We start from the raw sequence: 22408 nt of genomic DNA on the forward strand, positions 1-22408 counted from the left end.
AGGGCCAAGTCTTCTATAACTCAACACATGGCTTGAAACAGGGGGCCAATCTTCCAGTGTACCTGATACAAGAAGGCTTCCCTGGGCATGGGGCTTGTAGGGTAAGCTGTCAACAGTGATTCGCCCTAATTTTAAGAGTTGTAATGCAAGTCTGAGGTCTGAGGTATGTATTAAATAAATACCATGTGTGGTGCTGCCCCTGGTGGTGACTGTGCAGTCTCACACACACACACACACACACACACACACACACACACACACACACACACACCTGGTGGTGACTGTGCAGTCACACACACACACCCTGTCATCCAAGCACCACATCCAGTAAGTGCAGTGCCCACGGTGGCAGGACAATGGCTACAGTGCAGATCTGGGGAAAGAATCAGAAACAGAAAGGTTATAAAGTAGAGAATGCGTGGCAACAGTGACAAAGACCCAAATAATGAGCAAAGTATCTGGGAGGCAGCAAAGAGACTAGAATCACACAAGTTAGTAAGGCAGAGTGTTAGCAAATCTACAGTGGAGATCTCAGAGTTTATCCTGCTTAAGTAGGAGTTTATTTAAGTTCAGAGAGCTTTTAAGCACCAGTGGAAAGATTGATGTGAACAGTCAGCATCATGCTGGTCTGTAGCAGGAGCATAAGAAATGCATGGCTTTACATTGTGAAGGCTCTAGGTGAAGCTCAAGCCTAATGCTAAAGTCTGAAGTTGGTTACGCCCTTCACAGGTCCAAGGGCATGCTACCAGTCCTTTAATCTTCTAAAACAGCACATCCGTGAATTAAAATACTACAAAACTCAGCCTAAATCATCTAGGAAGCCATCTTCAAACAGGTATTACATGAGCCTTTTAAAAGGCAGTTTCGTTTTCTGTTTTGCCAGCAAGTGATATATAACCCAACTGAGGATATGAGATGTAGGTTGAGGCAGAAGAACAATATATAAATGGTACAAACAATGAATAGGTAACAAATAAATTAAGAGAGCTAGACACCAATGCTGCAGTCATTTTCCAGATGGCCTGTGGATGTATACTTCCCAGATCTGACCACAAGAGATCTGATAATTAGGGCATTCATTATCAACCCACTAGCTGATCTCTATAGCTGAAGTGCTGTTGGTTTTGTACTTGGGAAGGGGAAGAATGAACTGAGCTGACACGGGGTTTTCAGAACAGTGGCCCAGGCTTAGCTGACACTCCAAATTCAGATGACAATCACTTCCTGAGAAGGCTTTTGCTGACACTCCTTGATGAACCCCAAATCAGACTTAGGTGACAATCCTGAGCCCTCACAACCTTTGTTCTCTTCTACTACAGCACTTCACTCAATAGACAGAAATTATGTAAGGGCAGAATCCCACCCTTCCACCCCACCCCCCTGCCTGTCCTTCCCAAAACAAAAAACAAAACAAAAAACCTCTGCCAAGCAACACCGGGCATTCCATACCTGCTGAACAAAGCAATCCATTATAGTTAGTCATAGCATTTCAATCTTCTCCCTCCCACCTTCAGGATCTTTAAAAAGATCCTGCCTCAGGGAGGGAAGAGAGCAAAGGTCACCAAGCCCTACTCACAGCAAATCTTACATCCCAATCTTGAAGCTGCTGGCATTCTACCAGCCCCTCAGCAAAGCCAGCAACAGGAAATCACTACCTCTTCAGACATTCCATTTTCTGGCAGCTGAAATTGAAAGTTCTTCCTCAAGCAGGGTCAAAATCTGTCACTGTTGTGAAAAAAGGCAGCGCCAAAGACATGGCTCTTTTCATCTCATTAGAGAATTTTCTTTTGACTGACATTCAATCTGCCCTCCAAAGCATAAATCTGTATGTGAAAGTCATCAGTGTAGCTAGGTGGGCCATGTTGCTTTGTGGCTAACAGCACAGTATAGAAGCCAGGCACAGCAGTTGCCTCTCTGTCTTTGAGAGCCATCCAGCACTGGGAAAGCTTCCTTAATTCTTGCTAGTTCTCTCACCTGTCAAATGAAGACATAGTACCTTGCCTGACAGGGCTGTGAGGGTTGACCTATAAGGTACATCAGCCAAGGATGTGAGCTTGGGTGTCAGAATCATGCCTGGAACCAGGTTAGCAACAAGGAAGTTCTGCAGCTTTGCGTTAGCTGGACATCAAGGATAACAAAACCCAGAGGCCTGAACACCATCTTTCTCTCCCTTCAGTGTTTGCCATTCTTTGCACAGGTTTTCTGGAATCGAAGGACAGGGAGTATCACCAAATGCTTTCCTTAGTATGAACCTACACATATTTGGAAGCAGTGCTGTGCTGTGATGATCACACTATGTCCGGGTAGAGTTGTGTTATAACAATTTGTCAAAAGGAGGACATCTAGATGGACAAGTAACTGATAATCTTTGCATGGTGCTCACTAAACTGTACTGACAATAATCTCATCCTGTGGTTTCCACTTCACATTCCAAACCATGTCTATACATTTAAAATAAAGGGGGAAAGGGGACCAAAGCAGAGTTCCTAACTTTGTATTTTGTCATCTTAATTTTTATTTTTACCTAGCAAAAGAATATATCCCAAATCAAAAAAGTTAGGAGGTAACTGTTAAGATAAAGTTCATGGTGAACCTTGGCAGATTCCATGGCAGGTGAGGCTGACCGAGGTGAGGGACAAACATGCCGGGCAGCCAGAGCTTAAGTGTGAAGCTTTATTAGAAACGGAAGAGGCGGAGGAAAGAGAAAAGAGGTAAAGAGACAAAGAGACAGAGAGGGGACAGAAGTGAAGAGGGAGACAGGAAAAGTCCTGTCTGCCCCAGGAGAGCAACAGGAAAGAGAGAGAAAGAGACCCTGAACAATATTGGTTCTTTTTGTTTTGTTTTGTTTTTCAAGACAAGGTTTCTCTGTGTAACAGATACAGCTGTCCTGGAACTCACTTTTGTAAACCAGGCTGGCCTTGAACTCACAGAAATCTGCCTGCCTCTGCCTCCCGAGTGCTGGGATTAAAGGCATGTGCTCCACTGCCAGGTGACAATACTGTTTCAATCAATCAGTTAAATGAATAAATTGCCTCAAACTTACCCAGGTCACAATCTTTCACAGGAAGCAAGGGACTCCCTTGGGCTCACTGTGATGCAGACTCATTCACTATACTTCAGGAACCTCTCTCTTCTACACAAAGCCTAGTATCCAGGAGGTCCTCATATTCTCACATACATAAATACACACACAGTTACACACTTTGATGTAATATGTCTATCTCCTAAAAGCAGGAAACGGCAGACAACTATACAATATAATGCTAAGAAAACAGGATTCATATAATGAGCTAATGACAAAGAGAATGGTAACTACGAATAACACAGTACTTTACTCCAATTATAGGATCAGATGCAATTCTCTTGAAATGTCTAGCATGAAATAGCAGTGTTTCTCTTGCTCCTAAATCCAGGAGCTGGTCTGTCTACATGAATGCATGCCTAAGGTAATAGTTTAAGCACGGTGTCGTCCTTTGTGTTCACTCACTCACTCAGTGATAGTTCAGTGTCACATTTCAGGCACCATGTAAAATATCAGGATCACAAAGCTAAATTTAATACAATCCCCATCTCAAAGAGCTTCATGAACCAGGAAAGATGAAAAGTACTAACATAAACCAGAATCTGAATTAAATTACTAGTCATTTTCTTCAATTTTCCTTACTTAATAAATGATGGGGATCATTTTAAACTTAGCATTAAGGCCTAATAGAGCACATAAATAGAGACACACAAATAAACAATTGATTTTGTGTTCTAATTTTCATCTGCTTATTGAATTAAAAGTTCAAACTTCGGGCAACTGAAGTAGGATATCCTTGGACCTAAGGCAGTAAGCCAAAACATAGTGTGCAATACTATATCACTGAACAATCACTTCTTGTTCTGTGTGCCTGGGTAAAGAAAGCCACAGGTGACTTGGACAAATTTTCTCTTGCCTCCTGACTGTAATGAAGGCCAGAACCGTATGAGCCAAGTCCTCAGTAAGAGTGCTGCCCTAGCTAGGTCTTTATAGTGGTTTGTTCATTGTCAATTTTGCAGTGGTGAGGAACAAACCCAGTGCCTTGCACATATTAAGCATGTTAAGAACACAGTCTACCATGAGCTACAACCCTCACTACTCTAGGTGGTTAGATAACAATACTTTCTTCTTGTTTTCCAGATTACATGTGTAAAGTGTCATATTGTGGGCAAAAGACAGACAACACGGGTTCTAGCAGTAATCACAGATTTGACATCAGAGTTAATTAAGGCAGGCAAAGGGGATCACAACAGGATGCCCAGCCAGAGCATAACCTCAAAGAGCAAGGAAAAGTGGGAATACCAGGGTAAGAACAGGAGAAGTTTGTTGGGTATATTATTTTAAAAGGTGTGTGACTTTTATTTATGCTGCATTTGTTTAACTCTGTGAAGCTGTGATTCTTTGCCTGACTAAAACACCTGATGGTTCTAATAAAGAGCTGAATAGCTAATAGCCAAGCAGGAGCAAGGATAGGCGGAACTGGCAAGGAGAGGGTATAAATAGGAGAAATCTGGAAGTGGGAGGACTTAAGGGGTCAGCCACCCAGCGAAACAGACAGAGAGCAAGAAAGAAAGGTATGCAGGAATAGAGAAAGATAAAAGCCCCAAAGGACAAAGACAGATGGGATAATTTAAGTTAAGTAAAGCTGGCAAGAAACACACCAAACTAAGGCCAGGCATTCATAACTAAGAATAAGCCTCTGTGTATTTATTTAGGAAGTAGGTGCTCTCCCAAAAGCCAAACAGTAAAACACGGCACAACAGAGGTTAGGCAAGGAGCAAGACTCTACAATTCAGGATCAGCTCAGTGTTCTTTAAGAATAAGTGATAAGTGAGGAGCAAAGAGAAACTAGACATCAGAATTACCAGGTATGCAAGTATGGAATTTAGGAGTGACATAATCTTTCATTCAAGGAAAACTAACATAGGTCAGGAAGCTCCTTAACAGGCAATTAAACAGAAGACAGTGTTGTTTCTAGGAAAAGTATACTACTCACAGTCAGGAACTGAGGTTAAAATTTTCTGTTTTGTTTTGTTTTTGTTTTTGTTTTTTAGTAATTTTAAAGGCTAATGCTTCACTGAGAAAATTCTTCAACCATATTCATACTCACTGACACTTTTCTGAAGCATATCTTACATTTAAAGCTAATTTTAAAAGACAAGAAATAAGCATTTATAGCTAAGACTACCTTGTTTTTAATGTCAAATCACAGAATTGCTGAGGAGGGGATCAGTTGTTTGAGAACCCGGCAATTCAAAGTAGAGGCAAAGTTCAACAGCTCACAGGCACTTGGTCAGCATGCATACTGTCTCCCTTGCTGTTTTTAAAATGCCTACAGTGGCGAACACCGACACAGAACATGCACAGGGAGCAAGGGTTACCCAGTACAGAGCGGGTTCAGTACTAAACATCGAGGGAAAGATACTAGTAAAATCCAGAAAAATATAAGTCTAATAATAAAGTCTAAAAAAAATAAATAAATAAACATTGACATCTACTACACAGAGCCAAAGGTTGGTGTCTTAATTGTTTATCCCTACTAACTACATTTTTTAAGTTTCCACATTTGTTACTATCCACAAAGTTTTACTTATCTTATTTAAGTAATGATTCCAGGGTTTCTCTTCTGATATAACAAACTGGTATTTGATCATAGTTTAAGTTTAAGATAGTCCTTCCAACCTGTCTGGTTATTTGCCCAATAATCTTACTAAACAACTGATTTTCTTTAGTTATTGTGTAATTGCTACATAAGTCAAGATAGTAATCAAATAATAGTTTTTCAACAGTAAAATTGTTCCCTATGAATCCCTACTTCTATTTCTAAGGTCCTTTGTCTAGGGTAAATTTGTTTTCAACAAGTCTTTCTCAAGGATGTCCCTAAGAGACGCATGCGCGTAAGCGCGCGCGCGCGCGCGCGCGCACACACACACACACACACACACACACACGTGTAGATAGGGCAATGCCTGGAGACACTCTGGTTGTGCTGAGAACATGACAGCTAGTTAGCAAGAGAGGGGGTGCCACTAGCACCTAACAGATACAGCCTAAAGATGTAGGGATGGTTGTCAGCAAAGGACAGCTCCTCACACAACAAAGAATTGCCCAGCCAGATAGGTCAATAGTACCTCTACTGGAAAACAAAGTTCTAAACTGAAAAAAAAAAAAAAAAAAAAAAGGCAAATTTGCACACAGCTGACAACTTCAAAAAAAAAAAAAAAAAACAACTGCAAGAGTAGTTCAGTGTCTGCTAAGCTTAGAGACACAGACATGCTTTTCATACACTCACAGCACATTAAAATGATGATTTGATCAGTCATGAATTCATGAAGTACTAACACATATGTAGAGCAAAAAGTGCTTTCACTACCCAAGCAACTGGATACTTCTTTACATGAACATTTCAGAAGGCAGAGAAGAAAATGAGGTAGTTATTTATGCTCTTGAAAGTCTTCTATGGCACTTTAAACTTTCTGAAGCAAACATCAATTACGTCTAGCTGACTCGTTCTCTTCTCACTTGTAAATGTTTTCTAACTGGAGACTGTTTAAAATAATAGAAAGGGAAAGTTCACCACACAATACTGTTCCGTACAACATCAGTCCAAAACACAATAGAATTCTGAAATTTACCTGGCAAAAGGACTGGCTCCAGTTTTTTAATCTTCGGTTCGGAACTGCTCTTATCGTCAGTCTGAAATACATGGACAAAATAAAGCACAATCCAAATGCCACCCCCTCGTAAGGCAGACACTAAGGCAAATTTTCTAAGCGATGACACATGCGACAGACACATCTCCTCCTTCAAACTCTTTCCCCGTCCAAGTCGAGATCGTTTTAAGATCTACTCATTATCGACTTGAGAGCCTGACAATAAACACCTTTACAACAGCCCAGGACGCTTTCAAAGAGTTCACAATTACTAGACAGGTAAGCTCTGCCAGGTGTCCACGGCGCTGCAACCATCTGGCAGCCACAGCTGGGTGGGTGGCCGACCCTGAAGAAAAGAAATGCAGCTCGGGACGGTCCCTAGGGGCTCGTCACACGACAGGACTGGGGACCGCAGGACTTCGGCCAGAGAATGGCCGCCGCGGAGCTCTGCAAGTTTCCACCGCGCCCGCGGCTCCCGGGAGGCGCGCTTGCCCGCGTCGCTCGCGTCCAGGTCCCGGGCGGGCGGCCCGCGGAGGCGCCAGCGCCAAGCGCTTACCTGGGGCGGCGGCAGGAGGTAGGACCTGAAGCTCGGCCTGGGCGGCTTGAGGGAGAACATGGTGCCGCCGTCTGTACGCCCCGGCCCTGTGGCCGGCCAGACGCCTCCGGGATCAACGCTCCCGGTGCGAATGCCCAGGCCGGGTCTGCGGCCCGCCCCGCCGGGCGAACTGACGGGCCGGGACCGACGCGGCCGAGGGCCCGCCCGCGATGGGCGGGGCCGGCCATGACCACGCCCATCCCCCCGGAAGCGGCGCGCGCGGAGCTGAGGCCGAAGCTCCGAGCCTCTAGGCCGCACTGTGGCGGAGCGCGACGCTGGTGCCTGGCGCCGCTGGTCCCCGAGAGGCCATCTTGCGAGAACGCTCTTACGGAGGCCCGCAGGGGTCACGGCGGCTTTCACGCGCCTACTGCAACTCGCTTGGTTATGGCGGTCACGCGAAGCTGCTGTGGGTTGTGGTGGGCATTGGGCACTGTCGCTGCTGTCCTTGACCCCAGTTCTCAGGAGTCCCACATCCGCAATAGTTGCTGCCTGCTAGTCATCCCTCCTGAGCTACTAGCACTGGTTTTAAAAGCCAGAGAGGTGCAGGCTGGGAAAGAGACCTCGTCTCAGGGTTCCAGTTGTCTCACATTGAGGGGTACTCACGCTGGAGTACCCAAAGTTCTAGGCATCATCGCAGACCTGGTTGCCAGAATAGGTCTCAAAGAAACAAGGGAAGATTTTCTTTTGCCTCTTGCTACCAGTTGAACAAACCACTGGTTCCCTTGAGGTGCAGATGTGGCCCTTTCTGGGTGGCCGGGACAGATGATACTGGCTGACAAAGCAGAATTCCCAATTTAGTTTATTGATTTTAATCTTCTCATTAAACTTTAAGTGAAAGAAAAAGATATTAAACAAGTTGTCCCCACTCCCTCCCTTTCCATCTTCCGATATAAGGACGCTATTGAATTGGTAAGTCATCAGAAGCCAAGGGAGAGAAGACACCAGCCCACTGGGGACTACACTAGGTTGTGGAAATGAGAATCTGCCCCAAAGTTGCGAAGAGCAGCCAACTTCAGCATGGCTCAGGGCATTTCTAGACTTAACCATGCTTCTGAAGTGAAGTAGCCTTTGGTGGGAGGGAGTCAGTGGTACTCCATGCCCTTATACTTTGAAAAAGAAAGTGCCGACGCAGCATTTTTACCATGAATGTCACAGGGAAACTGATGTGGCCCCAGAAATCACAATCACCATGTTGACAAGTGTGTCATGTCGCTAATTGTGTGTGTGTGTGTGTGGGGTGTGTGTGTGTGTGTGTGTGTGTGTGTGTGTGTGTGTGTGTGTGTGTGTCGAGAAGCAGAGATTCAAAGAGTTGATCTCCAGCTTATCTTTCTGGCTAATCAGTTAGTAACCATGATTGTACTTCAAAAAGTAAACTGCAGTGAATTGCTCCAATGAATAACCACTGGTGCACATTCAGTTTTTATGACTATGCAGTTACTTCTACACATTAAATGAACTTAACCCCGTAATAGTCTTCAAATACGTGTGCCCCTTTTGGGGGTTTTGGTGTTCATGTTTCTTAGGATTTGCAACTTTAATATGCATGTCAGCAAAAATTTTTTAATTGGGAAAACTCCAGATTTGTTATTGACATAATGGTAATTTTTTCTGGATAATTTTTTTTTTCAAGTAACATTCTGGAACTCACATGGGCACTTGGGCTACTATTTCAAAATACTAAATAATCTGGCCTGTTGTTTCTGAGCCCTGTCTTGTTCTATTAGACTGCTCCAGGCACCCTGGTCTGGACAACAAAAATGTATTATTTATCACAATTATGGAATCAAAGAAGTACAAGATCAAGGCTCTGTCAAAATGGTTTTGAGTTCCGTTCCCTTTTCTCTTTCTTGCTGTACTAGTGATTGAATTGAACTGAGGGCTTCTCACATACTTAGCAAGTGTCCTACCACTGAATTAAAGCTCCAACCTCTTTATTTAAGGTAGGGTTTTACTGAGTTTCTTGACTTGAAGTTGGGATCTTCCTGCCTCTACCCCTAAGAAGTAGATGCAAATACAGGCCTATGTTACCAGGCCAATAGGGCTCTCCGAATCTTTAGCCAATAGCTTCCTTCTTAACGTGTTCTCACACGATGGGTCTGTCTTCTTAGAACACTGAGCCTGACCTTTTGTCTTAATGGCCCTGTCTAAAGGTACAGTCCAGGGAGGCATCAGTGTTTCCCAGTGTATGGAGTCAGGGTGACAGAAGCCAGTCTGTTGATGGGTTTTGTAGCCTCTTCTCAGACTCTGACCTTGACTACTGTATGTTTCCTATATTAGACCACCCCCTTCTCTTGGGTTTTGTGTCACTGTTTAAGCTGTTTAATTACTCATCTGAGCCGGGCGTTGGTGGCTCACACCTTTAGTCCCAGCACTTGGGAGGCAGAGGCAGGCAGATCTCTGTGAGTTCGAAGCCAGCCTGGTCTACAGATGGAGTTCCAGGACATGCTCCAGAGAAACTCTGTCTCGAAAAACAAATGAAAAAATTTTTAAAAAATTACACATCTGTTTCCATTGTTGGTTTTTCTATTATAGCAAGCACTGGCATCCCCTAGAGATCACTTTTTTTGCCTTGACAGGAAAAAAAAAAAGAAGAAAAGAAAGAGTTTTTGTTGAATATCTGTTGGATGCTAGATGCTTTTTTTTATTTGGTCATTCATTTAGTCAATTAACAGATTTTTTTAAAATTGAGTGCTAGCTTTGTATTGGGCCTGAATCAGGACTTTTAAGAGGTCAACATTCTTTACATTCATGACATTTTCATTATGAGTAGAAAGAAAAAAATTAATATGTAACACATAACATGGTTTAAAAATACTGTAAAGGAAATTAAGATTGGAGGAGAAAAGTCATTTTATTTATCAATTAAGATTTAGGTCAAATTAGGGAAGGCATTACTGCATAGATGCCAATTGAGCAGAGACTGATGGGAGTAAAGAAGGTGAAACTTAGAAGGAAGAGTTTTGAGGCAGAGGTCAGCAGCATAAATACCCCGAGGTGAGAACTCAGATTACATATCTGAAGCAAGGATGCCTGAAGCAGCCTGATCCAGTGGAAAAGGAGGTCAGAGGGAAACAACAGCCAGGTGATAGTCCTTGAAGGTTAGAAACTGACCTGAGCTGAGCTGAGAAGTGAATGACCTGAGTCATATTTTGAAACAGCCACTGCTGTAGTGTCACAGTGTGGAAGACAAGTTGGGGACTCTGATAACAGTGTAGATAAAAGTAGGAGACATTGGTAGCTGTGGACTTAGCTAGAGGTGGTTATACTTGATGTCTACAAAAGAATGTCTTTGGCTGAATGTATGCCTCTCAAGATAACAAACATTTTAAAGTGAAAGACCTCAGAAGAGGTACTTTCGTAGAAGGAGACCCGCACCCAGGAATCAGCGAAACCACGAACTTTGGATGCAAAAGCAAGAGGCTTTATTAGTAGCGCTGGTACCCCGGGGCTTAGCTTTTGTTAGGCTAAGCCCCGAGCCAAGGGAGAGGGGTCCTTATATAGCTAAAAAGCACAGTGCAGAAGCGAAAAGCATAGTTACAGGGATTCTATTGGACAATTTAATGAGGTACAGAGTTATTTTAGGTCAGTATATTCTCAAGGTCTGCACCTGGTACAACAGACCCAATTCCCCCCTCCGCGTCCAGATGGCTGACCTTGGGACGGAGGTTCCCCATCGGGCGGGGGGTGCGGGGGCCGGGGGCGTCCTCTCCCCGCCCCGGGCGTGGCGCCAGGCGGGCGGGCCTGGGTCGAGGGCCCCCGCCTGGGTGAACCGGCTTGGGAGGGAGCCAGCCGCCAGGCGTGTGGGTGCGAGCGCGTACGGGAGTGTCACGGAGAGAGAACCAGCCAGGGGGTGGGGGCTTTCAAAAGGGTATTAAAGGGGGGAATTTAGGAGAATTCAGAATTTAGATGACAAAACAAAAGTTTTTTAGTCCTCATATAAAACAGACAAAACACCAACATATTAGAGCAGAACAACAAAACAGAAAGTCACCAAACCACCCAAGGGAAGCATCAGCAGCACACATATGGGACATTATATCATTCAGATTTCCACAATAGAGCAAATGACACTAACAAACAAATGCTCATGAAGTGTTTGCAGTATCGGCATCAGAATCAGTGAGGCCTCCAGAGAACTCCAGAATAGCCCAATGTGTTTGCTGGAAGATCCGGCCAGGCCAGTCCAGTCAAGGACAGCTGAAACAGAAGGGATGTTTCTTTCTTCAAAAACAGGAGAAAGCAGGACACACCTAATAAGGTGTGTGTTGGAGGAGGGAGAGACTGAGGAATTGGATTGACGGAACTCTGAAAAACAGCCTAAGGAGACTTCCCTTCCAGGAAAGAGATTCACACTGTGGACAAACTATCCAGAATGAAGGATAATTGAGTAGGCAAGAAGCAAAGACAAGAGAAAGTCAGCTGAGAGTATGAGCTAATTGGAAAAGCTGTCTTAAACCACCTCAAAAACTTCAGAAAACAAATTTCACAGAAAAATTATCTCAAAATATGTGAGTCAAGGTTTGAAAAAAAACGTTGCAATGAGCAGGCTGGGGAGAGCTCAGTCTCTTAGTGCCTGCTTTGTAAGGATAAGGATCTGAGTTTGCTTCCTAGACCCACATAAAAAGTCAAACACAATGGCAGGTGTCTATGAATCCAGCCGGGGGGGGGGGGGGGGAGCAAAGGCAGTAGGATCCCCAGGACTTGTGAGCCAGATATCATAGCTGAATCTAAACTTCCAGGCTCAGTGAAAAACTCAGTCTCAAAAGATAAGGTGGAAAGCAATACAAGACACCCCACTTCAACATCTGGCCTTCACATGCACTCATACTCACATACAAATGCATGAACACATGGATACCACACACACACACACACACACACACACACACACACACACACACACACACTCACACACATGCGTGCATGCACACATGTACAACAAAGAAATGAAAAGAGTTGTAATGAAAGGGAATAAGAAGGAAGCAACATTCCTACAGATGACAAAACATACCAGAGAGACAGGCCCACAAGCAGATCAAAACTACTTCTTCAAAGAGAGTACAAAGGCCCAGAAGAGCAAGAAATGGTAGTGTTTCTGAACTAGAAATATTCCAAAATGAAAAACTAAAAGATCTCAAGAATGAATAATAGAATTGAAAATGCCTTAAGAAGACAAAAAGAAAAAAAAAAAGTGGTGAGTTGAAAAGGAAGAACAGAAAGGGGGCTGTTACCATTCTCTTTCTGTTGCTAGAATAAAGACAACATGACAAAGAGCAACTGGCGAGGAAAGGGTTCATTTCATCTTATAGCTTGTAGTTCATATCTGAGGGAAGTCACAGAAGGAAGTTAAAGCAGGAACTTAGAATCAGGAACTGATGAAGAGGCCATGGAAGAGTACTGCTTTCTGGCTTGCTTCCCATGGCTTGCTCAGCCTACTTTCTTACATAACCTAGGGGTCACACTAACTACGGTAGACTAGGCCTTCACAATTAATCAGCAATCCCAAAAATACTCAACAGACTTGCACATAGGTCAATCTGATAGAGGCATTTCTCATTTGATGTTCCCTTTTCCTAGATGAACCTAGCTTATATCAAGTTGACAAGAAACTCACTAGCATAATTGACCCTTGTCAATTTGTCACAAAACTCATCACTATTAAACCATAACCTTTCCTTTCTTTCTTGTTTATCCCCAAGATGTCATGTTAATATAAAATACAGTATAACTTTAAAAGTCCCACAGTCTTTAAAAATTTTAAACACTTTAAAAGTTCAGTTTCTTTACCCAATATCTCTTTAAAAAAAAAAGTCCAAAGTCTCTCAACTTTGGGTCCCTGATAAATAAAAGTAAATTAAATACTTCCTTACTCCAAGAGGGAAGAAGATGGGTACAGTTACATTCAAAACAAGGCAAAATCAACATTCAGCAGAATAACAAATTGAGTAGCTCCATATCTGTCACCCGGGATTCAATAGCGATCTTCAGGCTCCAAAGGGCTTGGTCAGCTTCCCTTCTCTGGCTCTGCCTATCCACAGGACACTCAGCTTGTCTTGTAGGCTCAAGCAGGCTCAAGCTCCACTCCAAACACACTGTCGGTTTTGGTGGTTATCCCACAGACCTGGCATCTCCATGATGCTGGAGTCTTTACTCAGACTGAGGCAGTGCCTTTACCAGTGTCTTCCTGGCCTCTTGTACAGACTCCAATCCTGCCACATAGTGCCATTAATCCTGAGGTACTCTGCTGTATCAGAGGCAGCACATTTACGGACGACCCCTCCCCCTGGGATCTCACAATGCCAAGCTTCCAACGCTCTCCACAACCCCTTCAATCTTTCAGCCTTTATGCCACAAACCCAGAACCATATGGGAGATTCTTACACATTACCAGGTTTGGTTGATCACCATGGACCACAGCTTCTGTGTGATAACCCAGAAAATTTCAGATTTCATCTTAATGATACTGGCCTCTTCTTTGTAACATCTGATCTCTCAGCTCCAGCTGACCAGCATCAATTGTCCTAGGAAAACAAAGGCTTCACTTCAGTGGTGCTGGTCTCTTGTTAACCACAGCCAATTCTTTAGCTCCAGCAGACCAGAAACCCAGACTCTTTCTAAAAATCATCACAGGAAGAGTCCCAGTAAAGTCTCCGATGGACTCTCCAACTTCCCTCTGAAATGTCACAAGGCAGGCCTTCATTGTCTGCATTGCTCCCAACATTCTGGCCTCCCACAAAACATCCCATTAAGCTTTAAGCATAAATGACTTTTCCAAACACTTCTAAACTCCACCACCAAAAACATGGACAAGTCTGTCACAGTAGCATGCCATTCTCTGCTACCAATGTCTGCTCTACTTTGCTTTCTATAGTTGTAATAAAAACACCATGACCAAAAGCAACTTTGGGAGGACAGGATTTATTTCAGGTAGCTTGTAGTCCATCACTGAGGAAGTTAAGGCAGGAATCTGAAACCAGGAAAGGAAGCAGAGACCATGAAGGAATACTGTTCCCTGGCTTGCTCATCCTGCTTTCTTATGTAACCCAGGACCGCCTGCCTAGGCAGGGTACCACCCACAGTAGGCTTGGCCCTCCTACACAAATCATTAATTCATCAAGAAAATGCCCACAGACTTGCCCAAAGATCAATATGAAAGAGGCATTTTCTCAGCTGAGTTTCCTCTCCAGATGACCTTGACTTGTGTTGATAAACAAGCAAAAGACAAAACCCAACCAGCACGAGGACAAAGTGGCAGATATTTACTATAGACAAAAGAGATCCAATATACAAAGCATATATTACATATCCTTGAGTGGGAGGAAGATGAGTGTGGGGTGCAGGGTTAGGAAACAGAACAAATACTACCAACTGTAGTTCAAAAGAAGTCCTTCTCCCAGTTGAGAGGACTAGAAGCAGCCTCCATGGGATTCAATGAAAGAGAGAGTCAAAAGAAGAAAGCATATTCTATCACAACAGGAAGAAAAGAAACTAATTGGAGAAGTGGGTAAATAGCCTCTTCATGGAATGATACCAGGAAACAGTATCTTCATATGAAAAAGTGGTACTAGGCTCCTGTCTCTCACCCTGCACAAACCTGGACTCCGATGTCAAAGAACTTAAGATCTGAAACATTGAAAGTTCTAGGCGAAACATAAAACACTTCAGGAAAGCACTGCCCTTTTCCCTTTTGCTTTGTTTGTTTTGAGACAGGGTCTCACTGTGTAGCCCTGGCTGGCCTGGAACTTGCTATATAGATCAGGCTATTGTGAGAGCCAAAGTTACATTTTAAGTTTTAATTACAATGCCCAAGAGATCCATGAAACAAACAAACAAACAAAAGAATACCTCTGAGATGCAAGCCCCTTGCCCAAGGACAGATAGTTCCTGAAATGCTGGAGGCTATTGTTCATGGGAGATAATAAGTCACAAGTTTTCACTCCCCTAAACAAGTCTGTTTGACTCAACTAACCGGGTGTGATTGATCACCTCTGGGTGGGAAGGTCACAGGCAGGAAATATATCAGGATGTACACTTGTCCCTGATTGGACCTGGTGGGAAATACTTAAGTCCCTGCAAACCATGACTCAGGCCCATTTTCTGGGAAACCAGAGAAGGACCTGGCAGGAAGAGTCTAGCCTGGCCAGTATTTGATTAGAGCTTGCTTCAAATTTGACTTTAAACTGTAGTTGTGGTTTTATTCTTGACTGGTGGGATTAACATTTGCCTTAAACCCAAAGAGATCTGCCTGTTTCTGCCTCCCCAGTGCTGGGATTAAAAGGTGTATGCCATCACAACCCAATTTGACCTTTTAATTTTTTTCAAAACTGTATTTTATTTTCTATTTAGCAATACACTTTACATATTAAATAACACTAACATAAAATGATTTGGTATAGTTCAGAACAGAAGACAAAAGGGAAATTTTTCAGTTTATAAAATCCTCCACTCCATTTTTTTTTTTTTTTTAGATTCACCTTTTCTAATAGGGTCAGTACAACGAATATAATCAATGCTGATTCCTATTGCATTGATGGCACATGCACAATCCTTTCTTCCACATACATTAATAAACAAATAAATGTAGTTTCAAAATTAAAAGACCTTCTGCACAGCAAAAGAGACAATAAGCAGCAGCTCACAGAATGAGAGGACATTTTTGCCAACTGAACATCTGACCCAGATTCAAGTAAGAAAGACAAATATTCCAAGCTCTCCAAGATCATCCAAACTGGCTAGTCAATTGAGCAGACACTTCTTTTAAAAAACTGTAAAATTTTAATTAAAATTTATGTGTAAAGGTGTTTTGACTGCACATATGCCTGTATACCACATTCGTGCTGGTGCCCATAAAGGCAGAAGAGGGCATTGGATCCTCTGCAACTGGATGGTTATCATCTGTTATGTAGTGGTGGGATCTGAACTCTGGCTCTCTGAAAGAGTAATAAAGGTTATTAACTGCTCAACCATCTCTCTATGAACAAATACTTTTTAAAAGAAATACAAATAATTAGTAAATGCTTGAAAAATGTTCCATATCCTTGGTCTCAGGGAAATGCAAATCAAAACTGCTTTGAGACTGTTTTACCCCAATCAGAACATCTATCACCAAGAAAACAAATGACAAATGCTGAAGAGGACTGCAGAGAGAGGAACACTTGTAAACTTCCTCGGTGAATGTAAACCGGTACATTTACTATGGAAACCAGTAGGGTGTTCCTCAAAACAGAAAAAGCAGAACTATCATATGATTCATCTATGCCAGCCCTAAGTCAGTCCCCACAGAGACCTGAACATATTCATGTTTATTGATTGTAGTACAATAGCCAAGATCTGGAACCATCCTAAATGTCCACCAACAATTGAATGGATAAAGAAAATGCTATATACATACACAATAAAATATTATTCAGTCGTAAAGAACAAAATTATGTTATATGTAGGAAAATGTAGAGAACTGGAGGTTATTATGCTAATCAAAATTAAGTCAGACAAATATGCAGTATTTTCTCTCATATGTGTACACATTGATGAGAGTAAAAAGAGAGCTATGAGAGGGAGAATAAACAGAAAAGGGGAGGATAGGGAGTAAGTGTGGGCACCAGAATATACAGGACATGAAAATAGAAGGAGGGACTATTTGGGGATCAGTGAGAAGGGGAAGGGTACTGGAATCAAACAGTCCAGAGGAATAAGAGCAGAGTATAATGACATACATGTATGGAAACATCACAATGGAAACCACAATTTTGTGTGCTGGATAAAATAATCAATTAAAAGCATTTTGTTTGAAAAGAATAACTTCATTGACATTGACATATGGGTTTGAAAACACAAACTGAAAGAACATATTTCATTGAGAACACTAATCTGGAGTTATCAGCATGATGACACATTCCTCTAGAATTCTCAGACTCTCAAGAAAGAAAAATAATGAAAATATCTTCGTAGCTAGACAAACAATGCAAATTAGTTTGGAGTGAAAGAAATTGGATTTTATCATAAGTTTTAGTGGCCACATTCTATGCCAGAAGAAAATCAAGTAGCATATTTAGAGGGTGATAGAAAGGAAGTGTAAGAAGGTAATAAATACGATGGATGAACTCTGCCACATGCATATATGTAAGCCCATCGGATCATGAGAGTGCTTTAAATAAGGGGACCGGCAGCCACTTTCAGATAGGAAACCGATGCATTGTGAAGACAGCACATATGAGACAACAACCAACCAGTCCTGTTTCACAGGGTGGCGAGTGGGTGAAGGCAATCACCTCTTCATGAAGCATTCAAAGAAGCCAAAAGAATAATAGAATTTGGATATTACAGCGCTCTTATATTAATTAATTAATCAATTTGGGGGAGGGGGAAGTACACGTACGGAGGTTGGAGGAAAACCTGTGGGTGTCAGTTCTCTTCTTCCACTGTGTGAATCCCTGGGATCCAAGTCAGGAGTCAGGTTTGAGGACAGGTGCTCTTATCCACTGAGCCATGTTGCCAGCCCATATTATAATGTTTGATCTCCTATGAATAAGGGAAGCTTGGCATTGAGCATCAACAGATGCTGAGGTAACAAAAAGGCAAGTACAAATAGGTGTCTCAAGAAGAGTGGGGCAGCACTCGCTTACCAGAGGCATCAAACTCTGAACCCTGCTGGGCGCCCTGGGAAAATGGGTCCAGCACTGCTGCCAACAGCCTAAGAAGCCCCTCCTCCCTTAGGCACCTAAACTCAAATAAAGCTTGGACTTTGACTACACTACAGACAACAATTTAAGATGAGTCAGGGTGAAGCAGAGTTAGTGAGGTTTAAGGGCAAGCACACTCTTTAGATTTGAGAGTAGAGGGTAGAAGGAGAGATTACACAACAGTGAATATACAGCACAAGACTGGATGCCAGCATTTTGAAAGTCACACTTAGGTATCTTTGTGATGGCTACATTCATGATTCTGTGGCTTTCTAAGTTATGCTGCTGAACGGATGTAATTTACAACAAGGCTGACAGATTAAGCAAAGAAAGCTAAAATTTAAGTAATTTAAAAATTAAGTAAAAATTACGTGAGCCGCTTTGCTTAATTTTCTTAGAAAAACGTTATTAATGATAAGTAAAATTATAAGGTGGCCTGATGAGGTACATGTTTAGATTTAAGGAGAGAGGTATGATAATATGTAAGCTTCAAGATCACATGCTTTCTGGCTCTAAGTAAGCATGGATCATTTGCTGTTTTTAGCATCCTTATTTGAGATGTCTTTATGAAAGCACACATCTCTGCAGGCAAGTTTGGCTTTATTAATTTTGTTGACATTTCTTGACTTTTTGTGAGAAGGAAAGGCAAGCTGGATTTCAGGCTGAAGGGCTTATTTTTCTTTTCCTGTCCCTTAATTTTCTTTTTGTCTTGCTGCAAAACACAAGTATAAACAGCCCTGGGAGTCTCTTGCCATTGTGCAGAACACAAGAACACCCAAGCTGCTTGTAAGTATCCAAGAGGTAAAATTTAGACCAGAGGGAAGTAGGCATGACAAATTATCCATGCTCTTAACAAATAAACTTTAAGGGGGAGATAGAACCAGAGGGTCAGCCAGGAGATTAGCACAGATTTCAAAGACCTTCAAGTAAAACCAAAGAGATGACCACAGTTTCAAGAAACATTCAGACAGTAAAAGCTGTAATCAGTGACAAGTACAGTTTAAAAACCTGTCTGCAAAAATCTCAGCACATTCCTGCATATGACCCCACCCCTTGGATCTGAGCTGGCTTTAGTGACTGACTCAATTGTAGCCAACAGAATGCACTGGAAGTCAGTCTGCATGACTTCTACCACAAAAATGCTGACATTTCCTCCCTTCTTGAAAGGACACTCACTTTTGGAATCTTGAGCCACCATGTGAGAAATCTGATTACTGCCAGGGAGCCTGGGTCTCCCCCAGACACCACAGATAGGCTCTCTGTTCTGAGATGGAGATCCCAGCAGAGAGTCAGGCTCAGCTTTCAGACATGTGACTAAAAATGTCTCTGCCCCATTTCAGCCCTCAGCTGTTGAGTCACCTCCAGATGCCGAGTCTTCCCTGAAAGCCATGGAATGGAGATCATAATATGCTATTGCTGACTTATGCTGACGGGTAATAGGCAGTTGTTGGCATCTTTATCCACTTCTACACTCAGGGTTTCCATGTTAGTAGTTTGAAATTGGTAGGAGTATTTACACCACAGAAATCAGCAAGCATTCAGATCAGGGTGTTGATTACTGACTGTGCCTATGAATTCCTGACCTTCAGAATGCAGTAGGTGAATGAGTTAAGCCACACAGTTTGGTAGTCATTAATTATGGATGGCAGTGATGGGAACCGCAAGGAAATGGGCTTTGTTAACAAGACTACTGTCCTGTTTCTTTTGGGAGAGAAAAGGTATTGAGACTTCTGCAGTGAATGGCAAGTTCTCTATTTTTAAAATTGCTTCGTAGTTTTTATTTGATTATTATTATTGTTGTATGGATGAGGGGCTTACTGTGCTGCCCCAGGCTAGTCTCAACCTCGTGAGCTTGAGTAATCAAGTATCTAGGACTACAGTTATGTGTCTTCACAACTAAAGTTGGCAAGTTCTCTAATCTTATCAGTGGTTGTGAAGATATTCATCCAATAATACTTAATTAAATCACAGATTTTTCATGTGATTTTCTGTAATCTTTTATAAATAAAACATGTTTTAAAAGAAATCTTTTTGTTTCCAATATATTCGGCAAGATGCATTTGGATATGGAACTACTATTTTCTAACATTAACAATTTAAATGTAAAAATTGAAACCTAGATTATGGAAGAGGGCACTAGGACTTTGTGCTCATATCATATATCAGCACTAGAGAAACCAGCAATGTTAAAAAGTGTCTCTCCAACAGAAGAGACATAGTCCTGTTTTTCACCCAGAAGGCTGGGAAGGGATGCCTGGTAACCTGTGCTGTCTGCAGGACCAGACCACACCTGAGTCCCCATCTTCCTCCCTCAATGTTTGCCTTGAACATTGCTTCTCAGTCAATAGAGCACATCCTTAGGGGATGTCACACCTACTTTATAGCTTGATGACCTCTGTGATGACCAAGACCATTCCAGATCCTCCCCAGGCCCTTAAGCTACAGAACCCATTCTTACAGCAGAGGTCACATGCACTTAGCAAAAGAGTTTCTATTCAGTCACACTTTAAGCTTTATTGTGCACACAGGATTGACATAACTGTTAACAGAAGACTTTCCCCCCCAAGTTGTACTGTACTTAAATGCCTAAAGTATGGTGCCTGGTGTTAGAACCTAGAAGTCTGAACCAATACTGGCTACTGAACTGTGTTGAATCAGCCTTCTCGCCTCACATGGATCATTTATTCTACTGACCCTGGTGTTTGCAGTGACTCCCACAGAAGACCAACAAAACTGTGTGGTGACATGAAATACAATCAGAATAGAAATGGTCGCTTAGTGTCAAAGAAGAGATGCCATCGTGTGGTCTGAGTTTCTAATTCCCATAGGACAAAGTTGAAAACAAAATTAATATGTCAGGAATGTAAGTAAAGTCATCTTGTGTGGCTTGGAATAATGTAATGTTTTCAAGATAGGAGTCAGCAACAAGGCAGCTCCTATGTAAGCCATGCCTATGGTAAGCTCTGATAACCAACTCCAAAATGGCTCAGATATGTTAGTGAATCAACCCTAAGCTGTGAGTCCAGATAGCATGGAGGAAATGCCCACTGGAACAATGCAAAAAACTGGAGCTTTGGAGGCTATACACAAATGCCACTACCATAGTCCAGAGACAGGGCATTTCAAGCCTTGGCACTGATTCCCTGCAGCAAAGGGACTTTGAGATTGGCTACTGTGTGATCCTGGCTCTGGCAACCACAGGTGGGTTCACACATGCCTGCCTGTCAAGGCTAGCCTCTGTCCAAAGCTGTCAAGTGTCACCCTCCCTGCCTGCCACAGCTGAAGGAGGTCCCTGTGGATACCAGAAGATCTTGCTCCCAAAGCGTCCTCACTGGAGAGGACCCCACCAGCAGAAGTCTGCAGCATTTCCTATGCCACCATTCCCTGCTCTATAAAATGTCTGTTTACATGACACTGCCGCAACAGCATGGTATTGGAAGGCATGTTTGTGTGAATAAATGGAGCATATTCTAAAGGCACATCTCCTGGGGACATCCTAATTGCTGAGTGCCACACAGCCTACCAGATTTGCTCACTACATTTATTATCTACCAAATGTCCTATTATAACTTATTTTGAAGGGCCGAGGACCTCACCCAGCCCCTTGCTTTGGCAGTCAAGACAGGATGCAGAAAAGACCCAGCAAGACATAGGCCTCTGATTCAGCAACATGTGCTGAGCCCCCAAACTTGTCCTAATCACTAGGAAGCCAGAAACCCTCCATGTGGCAAGAAACCAGTCAGAAGTTAGCTGGTGGGCTCTGGATGTGCTTTACTGATAATAGTGGAATGCAGGGCATAGCAACTGCCCTGGGATGACCTCTAGGCATAGTAACCTTCCTGCAGCTGCAGCTGACCAATCAACTCAGGACAGGTTGCCTAAGCCCGGAGGTGCACCAATCCTGACACTGTTTCTATGCAACTAGTGGACTCCCAGACACTTCCCTTGCTCTACCTCAACATATGCCCTGCCCCACTGCTGCTTGGGGTCCTTCCTTCTCTACCCAATTTTCGGACAGACAGAAGACCCAAGTTAATTCTAGTTAACTCGTTAATAAAAAAGACTCTTTGCTTTTGCATTGGATCTGGTCTCATGATAGTTTGGGGGGGGTCAGATTCTGGGCACAATAATATGTGAATGTCTCAGAATTTGGTGGATATAAGTATAAAAGCCTTATTATAGTTTGCATTATATTTTATATGGAACAGAAATAGAACTTGTGGAATCTGTATTTATTCACGAATAGAGTTCAACATATGCAATGTTCTTATTTGAATATACTAGATGGTGCTGCACATTTGATTACATTGCCTATTTGTCCCTAATAGTTGGTTCCCTGTATTTAGACAATGTTGTGATGACAATGGGAACAGTAACAATGTCATACCAAGCAGTTGTAGATAAAACTCTCAGACCTGAGTTGTGCTGTATAGATAAAGTACATAAACAGCTACACAGT

The 22408-nt window shown here is 42.6% G+C and overlaps 1 protein-coding gene across 4 annotated transcripts in view; it reads right to left on the reverse strand.

Moving 5' to 3' along the window:
- Window positions 1-17772, reverse strand: part of Mtmr10 (myotubularin related protein 10) — a 63504-nt gene extending 45732 nt beyond the window's left edge. For 2 of the 4 annotated variants that reach the window (XM_027408072.2, XM_027408073.2), the window contains exons 1-3: window positions 17646-17768; window positions 13659-13791; window positions 6658-6718 (exon numbers count right to left, since the gene is read on the reverse strand). Coding sequence is in view for 2 of the 4 variants with exons in the window: in XM_027408070.2 (XP_027263871.1) it covers window positions 6658-6718; window positions 7232-7291 (121 nt within the window). In the remaining 2 variants the exon portion in view is untranslated. Of the gene's footprint in view, window positions 1-1974; window positions 2203-6657; window positions 6719-7231; window positions 7365-13658; window positions 13792-17645 lie in introns of those variants that run through there. The other 2 variants (XM_027408071.2, XM_027408070.2) reach the window with 2 other exon arrangements.
- Between the last annotated feature and the right edge of the window lie 4636 nt (window positions 17773-22408).

Source organism: Cricetulus griseus, chromosome 3 (assembly GCF_003668045.3).
Source record: "Cricetulus griseus strain 17A/GY chromosome 3, alternate assembly CriGri-PICRH-1.0, whole genome shotgun sequence".
Lineage (NCBI taxonomy): Eukaryota > Metazoa > Chordata > Mammalia > Rodentia > Cricetidae > Cricetulus > Cricetulus griseus.